Source organism: Anguilla rostrata, chromosome 12 (assembly GCF_018555375.3).
Source record: "Anguilla rostrata isolate EN2019 chromosome 12, ASM1855537v3, whole genome shotgun sequence".
Classification (NCBI taxonomy): Eukaryota; Metazoa; Chordata; class Actinopteri; order Anguilliformes; family Anguillidae; genus Anguilla; species Anguilla rostrata.
In genome coordinates, this window is record NC_057944.1 from 29,413,199 (window position 1) to 29,430,442 (window position 17,244).

The 17,244-nt window shown below is 45.6% G+C and overlaps 1 protein-coding gene across 2 annotated transcripts in view; it reads left to right on the forward strand.

Annotated features, from left to right (window-relative positions):
* The window catches only part of dpf1 (double PHD fingers 1), a 40,397-nt gene extending 26,180 nt beyond the window's left edge, over positions 1–14,217 (forward strand). The window contains exons 9-12 of one of the 2 annotated variants that reach the window (XM_064303779.1): positions 8,972–9,091; positions 10,367–10,479; positions 12,176–12,257; positions 13,457–14,217. In XM_064303779.1, coding sequence (XP_064159849.1) covers positions 8,972–9,091; positions 10,367–10,479; positions 12,176–12,257; positions 13,457–13,527 — 386 coding nt within the window. In that variant the 3' untranslated portion in view covers positions 13,528–14,217. The remainder of the gene's footprint in view (positions 1–8,971; positions 9,092–10,366; positions 10,480–12,175; positions 12,258–13,456) is intronic. The other variant, XM_064303778.1, reaches the window with a different exon arrangement.
* Positions 14,218–17,244: the final 3,027 nt, after the last annotated feature.

The following is a 17,244-nucleotide window of genomic DNA, read 5'->3' on the forward strand; positions in this document are numbered from 1 at the left end:
GATTTACTCAACGAGTGATTCACAGAGACTGTACTGAGTGATTCACTGCGTGAGTGATTCACTGAGACTGTACTGAATGATTCGCTGCGTGAGTGATTTACTGAGATCGTACCGAGTGATTCACTGAGTGAGTGATTCACTGAGACTGTACTCAGTGATTCACTGCGTGAGTGATTTACTGAGATCGTACCGAGTGATTCACTGAGTGAGTGATTCACTGAGACTGTACTGAATGATTCGCTGAGTGAGTGATTCACTGAGATGGTTGATTCACTGAGTGAATGATTCTCAGAGACTGTTCTGACTGACTGACATTTAATGCACCCTGTCTGTCCACCCTGAGAAATTCCTTGAGCCGTCTGTGATTTTTTTGTTTTGTTTAGATAATAGGAGTCAATTTTCTCACATGTTGTCTTCTTTATTAGGAACAAAAGGAAGCATTAAGAGGAAAATAATTCTGAATAAAAGCTGCCTGGAACAGTAAAGGAATCGTATTGCTTATTGTTTAAATAGATATTTGCTCTCAGGCTCTGTGGCCTGTTTTATGTAATATTATGTATTTGATTTTTATTTTATTTTGTATTATTATTATTTGTATTTTTTGTATTTGTTGTATGGTTCTAGGCTGGCATATGTTTACTTACATGTAGTACTTTAATGATGTTGCATGTAGATACTGGCCTGGTAAAGCGGCACACATAACTCTAGTGGATGCAGTTAGGTTTTTTTGCATTGCAAACCTCTCTAGATAATAGAATCAGCGATTTAATGTAATGTATGCTGTCTTTGTGTCTGTGTTATGGACATAATATTCAAAGAGCCCAGACCTATATTATATTATATTTTCTAAGGAAAATGTTTTGAACTAGTTCACTTCTGGGCACTGGCAGATCGTTATGGAGTTTTTTGGACAGGGACATTCAGTTGTTAAAAAGTAGAGCTCCTGGGTATTTATAGGAACACCCCCCCCCACCCCCCCGCCTCGCCATCGTTATACTGCGACACCCCCACATTGTAAATTTCCCCTCGCCCCCACCAGAGCTGGTCGGCTCCAGAACTAGGCCTCTGACAGGCGTGTGAAGTCTCTGCCGCTACCCCGCCACCGTTCAGCAACAAAGCAGGAAGAGAAATGGCTGTTGCCTAGCAATGGCGTTGTCATGGTGACCAGAGAGCTCCTTCCTAAAGAATATGTTGTTATGTACATTGAACAGGCATGGGGAAGTGGAGTTTGGCATTGGTGAGGAGAGAGGGGTGGGGTGGAGTGATAGTGGGTGGGAGTGTGTGTATGTGTGTGTGTGTATGTGTGTATGATTGTGCATGTATGTGAGCATGTGTGCGTGGTTTGTGTGTGGGTGTGTGTGTCTGTGTGCCTGTGTGTGTCTGGGGTGGCAGGGGGTTTATTAAAGGTTAGGGAAAGGAGAGAGTGAGAGTTAAAAATTCTCTTTATGATTTACCATTTAAATTACCCCAGACAGTGAGAGGGCCAACCAAATAATATTTCAGCCCTCCCTCTTTGATATCCCGTATTAAAAAAGCAGACGGGGAGACTTGCTAGGATTGGCTCCTGGATGTAATTTTGCAGTCTCTGGATCTCAACCACCCCTACCCCCACCCCACCTCCACCCCAAGCGTAGGATGCAAGCCTTGCCTTTCTGAAACTCAGACACAAACACGCACATTACTGTAATGCCTTTTTAATGACCACCACTGCATGTCAGTGATGCCGTTTCCTACTTAAACCGGACAGTGAAATACGTACGGACTGAGCAGGCCAAACAAAGGAAATAATGGCAACTTGGTGATGAGCGTTTGGAGGGGGGGTTGGGGTTGGGGTTGGGATGAGATAAATTGGATTTTTAAGTCACGCGAGGAAGCTACACACATGTGTATCTCTATATTTAACAGTCTGTGTATCTCTGCATTCATCACCAGAGATGAACTACGTTTTTTTTTCCAGAAGCTTCCATGCTTTAAGACTTAAGACTGTTCGGACGTGTTTGTGTGTGTGCACCTCTGGGTAATAGGTGTGTGCACAGGACCTGAGGCTGTTGTTGTAATATTTGTTCCTCAAACACGGCGCGCTGTCGTGCAGGCCAACCCTTACCCAGATCAGGTCCGTAGATCAAGTCCTGTTATGCAGCAAAACCTCGCTGTCGCAGCAAAGCCATACTGACCAGGGGAGGGCGTGGCCAGGGGAGGCGGGGGAAACCCGGAGACGTCGCTGTTTGTATTGTGTGTTCTACAAGGTTGACTCCTTTTGATCTTCTTCCATGTGTGTTGTGTGTGAAAGAGTGAGAGGGAGTGAGAGAGGGAGAGTGTGAGAAAGAGACGGGGACAGAGAGAGAAACCGACAGAGACATTATTAAATATAATGTCTAAAGTATACTGTACGTCTAATGTATATCTTATTTATAGTTACAATGAGCTCCATAATGTTTGGGACAAACAGATGTATTTTTTCTTAATTTGGCTCTAATCCACAATTTAAGATTTGTAATCAAACAAATCTAATGTGGTTAGAGTGCAGATTTAGTCCAACAGATCAGAAAGAGTTTTCAGGGGGCAGATGTGGATGTGCCAATGACTACTGTCTGCAGCAGACTTAAGAAACAACTACAGATGCTAGACTGCAAGATGCAAACCATTAGTTAGCTGAAACAACAGGATGTCCGGGTTACAGTTTGTTAAGAAGTACCCAAAAGAGCCTGCAGAGTTCTGGAAGACAGTTTTCTGGACAGAGGAGACCAAGATTCACTTGTATCAGAATGATGGCAAGAGCAAAGTACGGAGGCCAAAAGGAACTGCCCAAGATCCAAAGCACTCACCGTCTGTGAAACATGGTGGTGGGGGTGTTAGGGTTTGGGCATGTATGACTGCCACAGATACGGGTTCACTTGTCTTAATTGATGATGTAACTGCTGATAGCTGCGGAAGAATGAATTCTGTGTACAGAAGCGTCTTATCTGCTCAAGTTTGACCGAATGCCTCCAAACTCATTGGACGGCGCTTCATCCTGCAGCAAGACAATGATCCCAAACATACTGCTAAAGCAATAAAGGAGTTTTTCAAAGCTAAAAACTGGAAATTTGTTGGACTGGCCAAGTCATTCTCTTGTTCTGAATCCAACTGAACACGCATTTCATATGCTGAAGAGAACACTTAAGGCAACTAGCTCCTGGAACAAGCAGGAACTGAAGATGGCTGCAGTACAGGCCTGGCAGAGCATCACCAGAGATGTTAGCACCTGGTGATGTCTATGGGTCACAGACTTAAAGCAGTCATTACGTGCAAAGGATATCTGACAATGTACTATACATGACTACTTTCACTTGCATAACATTAATATGTCCCAAACAGTGTGGTGTTTAAGTGAGTAAAACCTTTCTTCTAAAAAACGCTTGAATAAAAGCTGGGAATGTGTTTTAACCACAGGTGAATTGTTTTATTGAAAATCTAAAATTGTAGATTACAGAGCCAAATCAAGAAAAAACAAATATGTATTTGTCCCAAACATTATGGAGCTAACAGTATATTATTCGTTTTATTCCACTGTATTAATTATATGTCTTTTGAGTCATTGTTAATTGTTTCATTGTGAATTGCTTTGGCAATATTGTTCATATACAGTCATGCCAATGAAGCATTATTGAATTGAATTGAAACAGAGAGAGAGAGAGAGAGAGAGAGTGCCAGAGAGGCGAAAGAAAAGTCTTTTCCTTGACTAATTGCATATTGCACAGAAGGTGTCTGTGTTGCAGGGTCTGTCTGTCTGTCTGTCTGTCTGTCTGTGTGCAAGCCTGCCTGTCAGACTGCGTGTGTATCTGAGTTTATGGACAGACGATGACTGCAATAGGCAGCATCCAAGGCGGCAGGCACCCTGTTTTTCGGGTTTGGAAGAGAGGGGCGTGTTCAGCCTTCTGAAGGTATTGTGCAAAGATGCGCGCACTCCAAACAGAGGTCTTTGCGCCGAGCATCCCTTCCCTTCGTTAAGCGGCTGGATGGCAGGAGCTCCGAGGGTGTGTCTTTACACTTTAACGCCCTGACACACTGCCAGGCGCCTCCACATTTACCAACCAGTCTGTCTCTGCTTCCTATTGTTCTCTCCCTCTCTCTCTCTCTCTCTCTGTCTCTCTCTCTTTGCTTTTTTATAATTTTATTCCTTTCCTTCTCTCTCTGCACACCAACATCGGTCGGCGTCTTTTCCACGCACGCTTAGCATCACAGGAAAAAAATGTTGAGGAAGGTCCTCAGTCCGGTTTTCAGATAAAGGCCTTAATTTATTAATGTTTGTTTTTTTTTGGGTGGGGGGGGGGACCCGTCACCCTTTCGTTGGTTATCATTCGCTCGGTTCACTGCGGCTCTAGTGCTGACTGACCTGGGATCCGCGGCTACAGGTGTAGCGGGTGAATTCCCCGGGAGGTGTGCGGCGTGCGCGGCGTTACGCGGCGTACGCGGGCGGCCGGGGCTCAGCGGAGCGGCGGCCCTCTCTATTTACCGCATTACCGCCAATTGATTTAGCGGCCGCTGCCTGGCCCAGCCGGGGCCTGATTGAGAGGACTCCAGAAACGCGAGGATCGCTGCTGAGAGTCAGGAAACGATCCGGTTTGGGCGGGGACTTGGGGGGGGGGGGTGGGGGTTGGTGGTTGTTGGTTTGTGTGGGCGTGTAAGTGGCGGTTGGTGGGGCGGGAGGGGTTTCACGGGGGGGTTGGGGAGGGTGCGTTCGAGAATGCGCCGTCTCCGAAATTCCCCGTGGACCCGAGACGCACTTGAAAGCAGCGAAGTGTAGCTTTCTGACTGTATTCTCACAGTAATTGGGAGGGTGTTGCGATGGCGGTGGGGGTGGGGTGCGGTGGAGGGGAAGAGGGGGAGGTAATGGGGGGGGGGGGGGGGGGGGCTGTCGTGTATCGTTCACCCTCTCCGACCCTGTGGGACCCCGTACCTCATTCTGTTCTTCTCTTTTTCTGGCATACCCTTTCTTACTCTTGGGAGGTCATGTGTCTGGAGGGGTCTCTATAAGGGTGTGGGATGGGGGGGATGGAGGGGTGAGAGAACACTACCTTTGGCTTCAGACGGCCAAATCCCTGGCAGATTTCACCATACTCTTCAATCATTAATGGCCTTCCCTTATGGCCTCAGAGGGCATCTCTGATTTACAGTGCTGTGACCATGTTTGTGTATGTGTGTGCGTGTGTGTGCCTGTACGTGTGTGTGTGTGTGTGTATGTGAGTGGGTGACCGAGAGAAAGAGATAAAGAGAGAGCGAGAGTGAGAGAGAGAGAGAGAGAGAGTAATGTCTTTGGCATACGCTTACTGGGCTGAGATGAATTACGAAAAAGAAAAAGAAAACGCATTCCCTCTTTTTCTAGCATTTCCAGTTGTTTTCTGTGTTGTGACTCCCAGGTCAGCTGGTATGTGTTAGCCACTCCCATAATCCGGCAAACATCAGTCCAGCCTCTTTACGGACAACCTAAATCCTCGCCAGTTTGGGAGAAATACCGAGAAGCATCTCTTTGTGTTTCTGAATGGCTGAATTTCACCACATACACGGTATCCTTGGCTTCATCTTCCAGACTGTGATCCCGGCATGTGTGTCTGTGGGCGCACGTGTGTGTGACAGTTTGGCTGACAAATGGACACATCAGGCAAACGGACACATTCAACACATCATGAAATATGGACTATAAATGTGTCTTTTACCAGATAGTAGAAAATTGTTACAAACATGCAAAACAATAAGCAAAATGCAAAATAATAGTGTGTTATAGCTGAACAATGCTCAAAATGGGATTTAAATGCCTTTACAAAACATCTGAATAAAAGAAAAAGTGCTATTTATATAAGAGAACAAGTTTAAATGTGAACTTTGCATTACAGGGTTAGCATTCTGTAGAATGGGGTCTTTCATTTTGAAAATAGCCACAAAGCATGAGCAAGAGCCGCATAAAGATCTACATGCCCCAATGCCGGCAACAGCACAAACAGCTAAATAACAAAGCAACTAATGATGCAGCTAAGCTACAGCTAAGCTAACCTTTCTTTCATCGTCGAGAATGTAAATTTTGAAAATAAACATACGCCTCAGTGATGTGACTTAAATGAGGAACAAACATGTTACAACATTGCTTGTTTGTATTTACAGTAAAAACATTTAATTGGCTGCAGCAAAGCTCATGGTCCATTAGCCTACATTCCTGTGGATTAAACCAGTCGTGCAGCACTGTGATATTACTGAAATGCTGTTACTTGCCTTTGCATGTAGACCAAATTTAGTGATCAAACATGGAGGTTTTAGGGGCTAACTGATCAAAATTGACCCCACGAAACTATAAGCAAATCTGAGGCAAACATATTCCCCTAGGTGGTATACAGACGACTTATTAAAAAAAAACAAAAAAAAAACTGTTGAAATATTCTTTTACACGGCTTGTATTATATTTGTGCTTACCGCAACAATGAAAGGTTTTTATTATGTGCTTTTGTAAATTTGTAAATTGTAAATTTTTTTATTGTTTGGCTTTTTTTTGCCACCTACTGTATATTTAGACACAGCATGTCTGTGAACATATGGCTCAGAATAGCCCACAACTGTTCATCAACTGTCTCGACGATGCTTGTGTATTTATGGCCTGAATCGTGGAGGTTTACTGTTCAGCATGTAGGCTGCAGTTCTCCAAGATGACTGTACGGTGAACAGAAACTCCCAGCCTCAGAGAATGTCTTTAAAAAAATGCCTCCAGGGATTATATATGTGCCCTCTGGAGAAAAAAAAAACAATCTCTCCCACCCCCAACCCCCCCAACCCCCCTCACCCTAGCCCCCACCCACTTCCCCTCCCCCACCACAATCTAGGGAGAGCAGGATTAATAAGCACAACAGAGTGGACCACAGAGCTCCAAATTACACACCAGGCCAGCAGCACTGATTACACTCCTGCATTGTTTGTGTGCATGTGTGCGTGGGTGTGTGTGTGTGTGTGCGTGTGTGGGTGTGTGTGTGTGCATGAATGTGTGTGTGTGCGTGTGGGTGGGTGTGTGTGCGTGTATGTGTGTGTGCGAGCGCGTGCATGTGTGTGGGTGTGTCTGTGTGCATGCGTGAATGTGTGTGCGTGTGTGTGTGCGTACGAGCACGTGCATGTGTGTGTGTGTGTGCGAGTGCGTGCATGTGTGTGGGTGTATGTGTGTATGTGTGTGTGTGTGTGTGTGTGTGCATGCGAGCACGTGCATGTGTGTGCGTGTGTGTGTGTGCCTGCAGTTGTTTGCATGTGAGAAAATGGAAGTGGAACCAAGAAAGACCCTCATATTGAATAGAACATTATCCAGTGAAATATGGTGTTGGTTATGGGGTTGTTTTGCATCTACTGGTCGTGGGGATCTTTCAGCAAGATAATTATCCCAATCATACTGCAAAATCAACCAAGAAATCGTTAATTAACCACAAACTTACTGTTTTGCAGTTTTCAACTATGTCTCCAGACTTGAGCCAGACTGAAAATTTGTGGTTTGAAGTAAAGAGTACAGTCCACAAATGTAGACGAAAGGATTTGCTGGATCTTGTAAAATTTCTGTAAGGCGGAACGGTCAAAAACCCTTCCACCCCAACCATGTTCACCAATCTCCTAAAACACCAAAGAAATGGACTCAGTGGTGTTATCCTTGCATTTTAAGGGTGCACAAAGTACTGAAAACAGGCGTGTGAAAAGATGTGATCTTTATTTTTTAGAGCAAGAAACATATCATTTGAGAGAAGCGTTATTGTGGTTGATTCCATTGAATCATTAAGTATAATGGTTTTTCATGTTTGAGAATTAAAATATACTTGTTTTATTTATTTTCTTTAAAAAAAAAAAGAATCTTAATCAAGGGTGTGAATTAATTTTGGAGGGTAGGTGTGTGAATGTGTGTGTTCGTGTATGTTCTCCTGCCCAGATATTTACTTAAGTCTACAGTACTCTTGAGTATGACATAGTCAATGTGTATTACTTCTATGACACAAATAACCGTTGACTGTGTTTCCAGCGTAAATCTGAGAAGTGAATGAATCCCTCCACCCACAGTGTTAACCTCCTAAGACTCGGAAATTCATTTACATTCCTGTCGGGGACATATTCTACTATGCTGAAACCTACACTACAAAGGACGGTCAATAAAAAAAATAATAAAACAAATAATATGCCTGGAAACATTTTCACTGCAAAATGCTTTGTCATCCAAGACACTTGTATCAAGTCAAAGAAATTAAAATACCCCTTTTTCTGCTGCGTCCCAGGAGGATGTGAGGACAGCTGATGGCTGTATCACAGGCGTCTGCCCCAATGCGCAGCGGTTCTGGCATCACACGCGTGGTCCCCTAAGGCTCGCTCTGCTCCTGTGACAATATTGAACAGACCTTAAGGCCTCCCAGTGGAGCTCCCCGGTCCCATCCTCCCCAGCGCTTCCCCGGCTGAACGCAAGCAGGAAAGTCCCAGGCTGCGGCGGGGCCTGCTTGCTTTTCCAAAACAAACATATGGGTGGGAGGGAGGTTCCCTATCCAGCTGGGACTCGCTTTACAGTCACGCTCCGGTCTGGCGTCGGATCTCCTTTTTCCTTTTTTCTCTTGCTCTTCATCTGTCTCTGCTTCTCTGTCTCATTCCTTTCCTCTCTCTCTGTCTCGCACACTTTACGCTCATCTGCTCTCTCTCTCTCCTGCAGAGCACAGACTAGTGTCTCCTCCACTTCAAGGCCCACTGGCGGAGTTTCCATAGTGTGTTCAGAGTTTCTGGCCCGATGTGCCAATCCGGTTCCGCTCAGGAAATCGTGCCACATTCCTCCCTTTTCCACCTCTTCCAGTTGTTTCTTGTGTGATTGGGATGTCCTTTTTTTTCCTCAGTTAATTTCAAAGTGATAACAAACATCCCAGTACGATAAGCAACACACACACACACACACACACACGCACACACACAGTCCCTTAATGCACCCCTGCCTCTTTTTCAGCCAAAAAAGCTCCCGATGGGTCTGTCATTCCCAATGGCTACTGTGACTTCTGCCTGGGGGGCTCCAAGAAGACCGGCTGTCCTGAAGACCTCATTTCCTGTGCGGACTGCGGGCGGTCAGGTAGGGCTTCCTGCCCAGGGGAGAGCAGAGGATACCCAATCAGGACTTTGACTAAAGCTAGTGATGAAGATGATGGTGGTGATGATGATGATGATGATGATGGTAATAAGTGTGGTTGGGTAAAACAGACATTTTTGGTTCATGGGGAATCATGTGTATAGTGGCTTTCATTCCAGCCATAATTGTAACCTCTGAATTGTAACAAGCTATTAAATAGTCTTAAGTTGATACTTTTAATGTACTGCATATTAAATTACCCTTTTAAGGCAATTATGGGAGAAATGGCTATAGCATGCCATGAAGATTAAATGTCCCATATCCATCTCAAGACACATCAGTCAACGTATACTTTGATTTTCTGCAATGTGCTGTATGGCAAAGTTATGTGGCAGGACCAAGTCTGAAAACAAAATGGATGTAGATGATGATGAGGAGGGTAGGAATGGTAACCTTGGTAGATGATCGTAATCCTGAAGCTGATAACGAGTAGAGCGACAGCAGTGATGATGAAGACGGTGAGTAATGACGAGTACTCAATGATGAGTCTTAGTAACGTTGATGAAGATCGTTAGTAACGATGGAGGAGTGGTAGTGATGATACTTTAGCAGAAGTGCAGAGTGGGGGCTACTAGGAGTGATGATGATGATGATGATGATGATAAATGAGTAAACTAATGAACGAACTGCATTTATATTGAACCTTTCATGGGTCTCAGAAGTGTTTTATAGTCAGCCATAAAGCCATCTCTAAAGTGCAGCACCTACCTGGTTAGACGGGGCGATATGCAGCTAGGCTATATGCGTGTTAGAGTGTTGCTGTGTGTTTTCTCTATATTGTATGTTGTTGCTGTCTTGACCAGGTCTTCCAAGAAAAACATTTTTTTAATATCCAGGGGCTTCCTGGTTTATTATTATTAATAATAATAACAATAATAATAATAATAATAATAATGATAATAATAATAATAATTAGTATAATTATACTACTACTAATAATAATAATAATAATAATAATTATTATTATTATAAGTATAAAAATTATAATTATACTAATAGAATTATTAGAATTATACTACTACTATTACTACTACTACTACTGATAATAATAACAATAATAATAATAATAATAATAATAATAATAATAATAATAATGATGATGATTAACCTTATTTTGCTTGTGTTTTGTACGTTCATGGTCTAATGTTCCTGGTGGTGTTGACCGTAAGGGTGACCGCGTGTCCCCCCCCCTCGCCCCCCCCCCCCGTGTGTCCGCAGGCCACCCCTCCTGCCTGCAGTTCACGGTGAACATGACGGCGGCCGTGCGCACTTACCGCTGGCAGTGCATCGAGTGCAAGTCCTGCAGCCTCTGCGGCACGTCTGAGAACGATGTGAGAGCCCGCCCCCCTCCGTCGCAGCCCCGCCCACCTCCCGCAAAGCCATTGGTGCACAACCGCCTGCAAAGCTCCTATCCGACGTGCCCATTGGTTCCCTCACATACCTTGTCGCCGCACCTCCCCTCCACAGCACTCATCCATCAGTCCTGCTTCTGCTATCTTCCGCCCTCCCCAGAACCACAGCCCCACCTGACCAGCCCTTTCCTCACATCTACACCCAAGCCTTACTTACCCATTTTCTATCTTCTCACTTTCAGCTGTTTGAAAACTGACATAGAATCCATTAATCTGTAAAAAGTTTTTTTTAATTTTTTCATTCTGAGATTTTAAAAGGCTAATATAAGCTTTGGGGGGATACACCCATATCATGTCAGTGTTGAGGCAGTGTTGGCATTTTGCATTAAAAGTATTCAGATGCTCATTTCCAGTATATATCCATGTATACCGCTTTATATACTGTATATTGAAGCAATGGAGGTTAAGCACCTTCCTCAAGCTACGTGGGAATTGAACCTGAAGCCTTCAGGTTACAAGGCCAGTCCCTAAACCTTTATACTACACTGCTGCTAGATATTGTACTAGATTTCAGTTACGGGGTCTAGCACCCAGCTGTTGACCCACCCCCTCCCACCACTCCTAAGTTGTTTTCATTGTCGGCATCACTGCATGCAGCCTCTTCCCGGGTCCGTACCCATTACTCACTTTGCATTTGAGGATGGAATAATGAATGAGAAAAGTGAAGTGGCTGAGCTTAGGAAGCAGACAGGTCATTCAGTACAGACACACAAGCCGAGTCCTGCGCATTTGCGTCCTGGTCCTCTCCCTGTTTCCAGACCGGGATAAACTGTACAAAACTAGCGACCCCTCTGTGCACTCGAATGTGCGGGGACCTACCTACAGCCAGCCAGGAGGGGGGGCCAGGAAGTAAAAGTTCTGCCATGTGTTTCTTCCACCCGTTAATTCAGCCAGTTGATTTCACTAATGAGCTCTACCTCCTGGTTGAGGAATTGTGCTGATTAGCACATCCAGGTGATTGGAACAAAGGAGGACTGCTAATTTCTGAGCCTCCCACCTCTGGTCCTCCAGCTGTCAGGGGAAACAGACGAGATTCAGCCCAGTAACGGATTCTGGGACAGCCCAGTGGTTTTGCACTGTCCCTTTGAAATAGGCGAGTAAATAAATAAATAAATAAATAAATGCGCCGCTCAGCCGGCAGATTGCAGACTGGACAGAAGCGTCTGCTGCCCGCGCACGTTTCCGCCACGCTTCCTCTTGGCCTCCTGCGCGGGTGGAGCACGTCGCTTCCAAATTCGGCCGTACAGAAGAAAATGGAATGAAAGGCTGTAAAAAAAAAATTTGTTTAGAAGTGCGAGCAGCAGCCTGAATAGAACCAGGGTATTTTTGAGCTGGGACGAAGGGAACGGAAGGCGCGGTTTATTATTGATGAGAGAGAGAGAGCGGACCACGTGAGCGCGTGCGAGCACATAATGCGTCTTCCGAACACAAACCCGGCTCCACGCTGCGCCGCGGTGAATGGGTTCTTCCCCACGCGTCCGCTCGTTTTCAGACACGCGCGCCGCCGAACCGCTCCATTCAGCGCGCGGCGCGTCCCATTGAAGTTTTTCTCTCACAGATTTCCGCTTTCCAGGATGTGAGATGAATCCTTTTGCACGTGCTTGTCTGCCTGCAGGATCAGCTGCTGTTCTGCGATGATTGTGACAGAGGATACCACATGTACTGCTTGAGCCCCCCAATGGCTGAGCCTCCAGAAGGTAAGTGTTGGGGCCTGAAGGCCACGGGTTCAAATCTCTCTTTCGTTGTGACGGAGGTGCCATGGCACAACTCAGTTAATTGTAAGAATGTAGAATTTTTTTATTTCAAATGGGTTGAATCTTCTACTAAACTAGCCAGTCTCAGAGGAAATGTTTGGAGAGTGCCTGTTTTTTTAAAGGGGGAACTTTAAGCATTTGATTATTGTTGGTTTTTTTTTTGACTCCTCTGAGAATGAGAAAAAAATTATTTTTCTTTCAACGTAGGTTGTGCAGATCGTTTTTGAGATTTTTTACTTGCAGAATTCTGTGTTTGAAACATACCTCTTTGATTTGCTGTGATGCCCACAATTCCTTGTGAGCTTTTTTAGTTTTGCTAGCTATGGACTGGACTTCACTGGGAGGTGCTCATTCTATATAAGGGCATGTCAATTATGTACATTTTCATCAACCTTATAAATGCTATCTCAGCATATCCCAAATTGCACTTCTCTGATTTGATGAATACCTTTGTAGCAGAGATGAAGAGAACTGTTAGATTGAAGAGTGCTATTAGATTGTTTAATTAAAGAGATTAATCATTTCCATGAAAGAAAAAGGATAACTCTCAATAATTAAACTTACAATTAAACTAATATAGTTTTATGAGGTGACACCAGCTAACTTTCTACAATTTCTACATTTTGCATAATTAGACACTGATCCAATTAGGCTAAAAGCTAGCTACTGAAGACCTGTGCAAATCATTTCAAATGTAGCATTAATGATTGGTTGGTAACTGGCTAGACTACTTGTTTGCTTGCTGTCTACGTATCTAGACACTATTAAGGTATCTAGATCTGTCATCTAAACACTATTCTGTCCTGCTGGCTATTTAAACTAAGTAGTGACTAGCTAGCTACAAACATAATCTACATACTTGTCAGTAAGCTGCCCAAAGCTCCGGTGACTGGTGATGCGTGATGTGTATTCAGATTTCGGACTGTAACCGATGTCCACGGCTTGGCGTAAGCGCTAGCTGAACAACCTGTGTGTTTTGGCGCTGCCTGTCCAGCTCTTTCAGGTGAAGCTCCTCTAAATTCCTCAACTGAAATGGGAATTAACCCCAACTGTAGTGAGCTGGCCAAAGCTAAGGCAGATTCTTTCCCTAAAATTATAAGCCTTTTGCACTGTGTACCAAACTGAGTCTCTTCTTCTTGCAGGGAGCTGGAGTTGCCATCTGTGTCTGCGGCAGCTGAAAGAGAAGGCGTCGGCCTACATCACCCTGACCTAAGCTCCGCCCCGCCCCGCCCCGCCCCGCCCAAGCCCCGCCCTGCCCCGGCCCGGCCCGGCCCGGCCTCGCTCCCTTCCCACCCAGGCCCACCCCCGCATACTACACCCTGCTAAGGCTCCCTCGCCTCCATCCTTTACAGTCAGAGATGGGAAAATCCCCCAAATCTGCCGCAGGTGGCCTCTCTGAGCAGGAAGGGATCGCTTTCAAGGTGACGCAGCTTTTTCCCCGATCGCGGCGGTGCTCCGTGCGCTCCCCCCACCTCCCCCCCTCCCCCCATCCAAAGAGCTCTGAGACCCGTGGCGGAGTGCGGGCGCTGGAGACCAGGCGGTGGAGACCCCCGCGCGCGGCGGCGGCGGCGCTCTTGCCCTCTGCACTCCATTAGCCAGCAGGCCTTTAGCGCTGAGCGCAGGAGGGCCCTCCAGAGGAGAGCCCCGGCGGGCTCTGAAGGGGGCCCCTCTTCACCCGCGCGGCTCCGCGAGTGCCGCTCCCCCCGCTCCCCCCCCCGCCGGGGCGAAAGCTGCGTCGAGGTTGCGCGGGGAGGGAAGGGGGGCAGAGTTCTGCTGACTGAGCGAGAGCGCCTCGCGCTAGCTTCTGAGAGGCGCTAGCTTTTCCCGCCGTCTCCGGCGGCCGCTCGGCGCGAGGACGCTCTCGCTCGCTGTAAATTGCAGGGAGGGAGGGTGTGTGGGGGAGGGGAGGGGAGGGGGGCAGGTTTAGGTGCCCCATCACAAAGTTAACCCCAAAAATGGATGCCACAGTAGCGGAGCGGGCGGGTGGGGGCAGATGCCGGCGCGGGCGAATCACCCGGGCGGCGTTTCCCTTTTGATGCTGTCCGCCGTCCTTCACCGGCCTCCGGTCGAACGAGGCCGTGTTTTTGTTAAACTCGCAAACGATGGCCCGGCCTTTTTTTAACGCTGGGACCCAAAGGTAATCGAGCGAACGCCTCAGTGGAAAGTGGGATGACGTGAGCGAGGAAAGATTAACGCCAGACTGTATCATAAACCACCGTGTTCAAAAACAACAACAACAAAAAAGCCAATATCGGACTTGCTGTGACTTGGATGGGGCTTGGATATGCTTTTATTTTGTGTGTGCGTATGCGAGGGTGTGGATGTATATATGTGAACAATGCAGATTTTTATCTGTGTGGGCCCCGTTTGAAAAACAGTGGTCTTAATTCTTTCTTTCTTTTTTTTTTTTCCAATTTTTCTTTTGGTTTTTTCTGGTTTTCTCTGCATGGTGTTATGTGTCATTGTTTTAATTTTTTGTAAAGATATTTTGAAGATGAAAATAGAAAAAAAGCACACTTAATTCGCAATAACGAGTTCGTAACCCGCTCCGGAGACGTTTGTGTCTTCGGGTGTGTTCTTAAACGCTTTTGAAAAAAGGAAATTGTAGCTGACCAGGTGCTGAGCCAGAATTAGGGGGCCTAGGGGGAGGGGCTGTTTGGGGTGGGAGTGGGCAGAGTATTCTGCAAGAACCGGAATTTTAACAACAGAAATAATTCCATTATTTCCATTCATGTATTTTTTCTACAAACAATACCGCTATGTTCGCATAGTTTTGTTGGTTTGCCACAATGACAAAGTTTATGCTAGCTTGTGCAGTATTTCTTCCAAGACATTTTGAGGGAATATCCATTTTTGTAAAAAAAAAAATAAAAAAAGAAAAAACGAAAGGAAAAAAGATAATAATAATAGTAGAATGAGCTCATTAATGTCTGCCAGACTGCTTCGCGTGCTAGGACATGTAATTTAAATGCGCTATTAAAAAGTCAACTAAAGCCAGAAGAGTATTATTGGGAAGCCAGCATGTGTGTTTGCGAGCTTGCACTGAAACAAGTCTGTTTTTAACCCAAAGTCTGATTGTTTTTGACCTGCCTGAAAGGACTATCCTGAACCACATGCATTTGTTCCATCCAAAGAGATTAATCAGATTGAATCGGTCGATCCTTCTTTGCGTCTTTCTCCTAATTTAGGAGTGAGTGGGGTGAAGATTGCTGTTACTGGGACCTCTTAGAGTCTCAGAAACAGAAGCTCCATTTTGTGTCCGTATTCTGCATCTTCACAGCCACCAAATATATAAGGAACATCTGGATATTCTGATATACATTAAAATACATGTGTCATAAATTGAAACATATGTCAGTGTTTGCTATTTGTGTGTGATTGCATGTATATATTGTACTGAATATTGCAATTTTACTGCATATTCCTCGGTATGAGCGCGCAATCACATAAATGGTAGCAGACATAGTTTTGACCTGCTGGTAAGACCTGCTTTTATATATCTCAAATCTGTTCCTTATATATTTAGTTTGATAATGTAATCAGATTTAAGCTGAAGTTCAGTTCCTTCCTTACTGTTAAAGGTGTGTATTTCTGCGTGTGTGTGCTTGCGTGTGTGTGTGTGTGTGCGTGCTTGTGTGTGTATGTGTTTTGTGTGTGTGCTTGCGTGTGTGTGTGTGTGTGTGTGTGTGCTTGTGTGTGTGTGTGTGTGTGTGTCTGGTTATAAATGGCAGTGAATTGGACCTGGAATTGGACTTGAGAACAAATATGATGTTCATTTAAAGTGAATTGATTGGTCTGGAGAAGGAGCAGAACTGCAGATATGAAGGTGATGGATTCGCTCTCTCTCCTGGCGTTTCCTGTTTTCCTTGCTGATCCCCACTCACTGCCTGTCTTTCCCCTCTCAAAATTATTTCTATTGTTTCGTACTTTGAACATTTTGCACAGGAAGAATGTGACACTAAATGCGCTGTAAACATTTTTGTAGCAAATAGATTTTATTTTGTCGTTAATTTTATTCTTTTTTTTTTGAGGCAATGAGAGATGAAAGAAAGAAACAAGAAATGTACCTGGAGCTCATCTTTTTAAAAAAACATGCACACTGCATTCTGGGGTACCAGAGACCTCCCCAAGATATCCAAGGTTACATGAGCAATCTGCACAAGGACTATTTCAGTCGTTTGGTCAGTTTACCAAGCAGGCCAACCACAGCGCATGAACTCAGAATGACCCAAACGGACACGAATTCTCAAAAAAAAAAGAAATGAAATAAGGAACTTTTCTGAAACATCACTGCTGATTTGAAATGTGATTGTAATGGTGCCCCGTCCTCCGGCCTTTCTCAGAAATCCAGGCCTGTTCTGCCCTGCTGACAGGCTGCACCCCAGCCCAGAAGCCTACGTCTTCCCTGCCTCAACCTCCAGTTCGCAGGAGAGATCTGCAGGAGGGTGCACTGACGGCCACGCGCGTACACAGTAAAACGTCTCTGTTTCCGTCAGACTCGTACGTGCTAAACGGTAATTGGGCTGCATTTATATAGCGCTTTTTATCCAAAGCGCTTTACAATTGATGCCTCTCATTCACCAGTCTTGCTCATGGACACTTTGACACGCCCAGAGTGGGGATCGAACCGGCAACCTTCTGACTGCTAGACAACCGCTCTTACCTCCTGAGCTATGTCGCCCCGTGCTCTGACGTTTTACTGTGTAACGCACTGGCCTCGTGTGCTCGAGCGCGCGCTTGTGTGTAGGTGGGTGCATCCATGCGTTTTCGGTTATCCGGTTATGTAAAGGGTCACATCCGGGCCGGCTCCCCTGCCTCTCAGTTTTGGCGGGACGGCGTCACCAGCTCGGCGGGTGCCGAGAGGGCTCTCGAGCGCTGTCCCGGGACAGACCGGCAGTGGCCGGGCGTGTCAGTCCCATCGTCCTCCTGC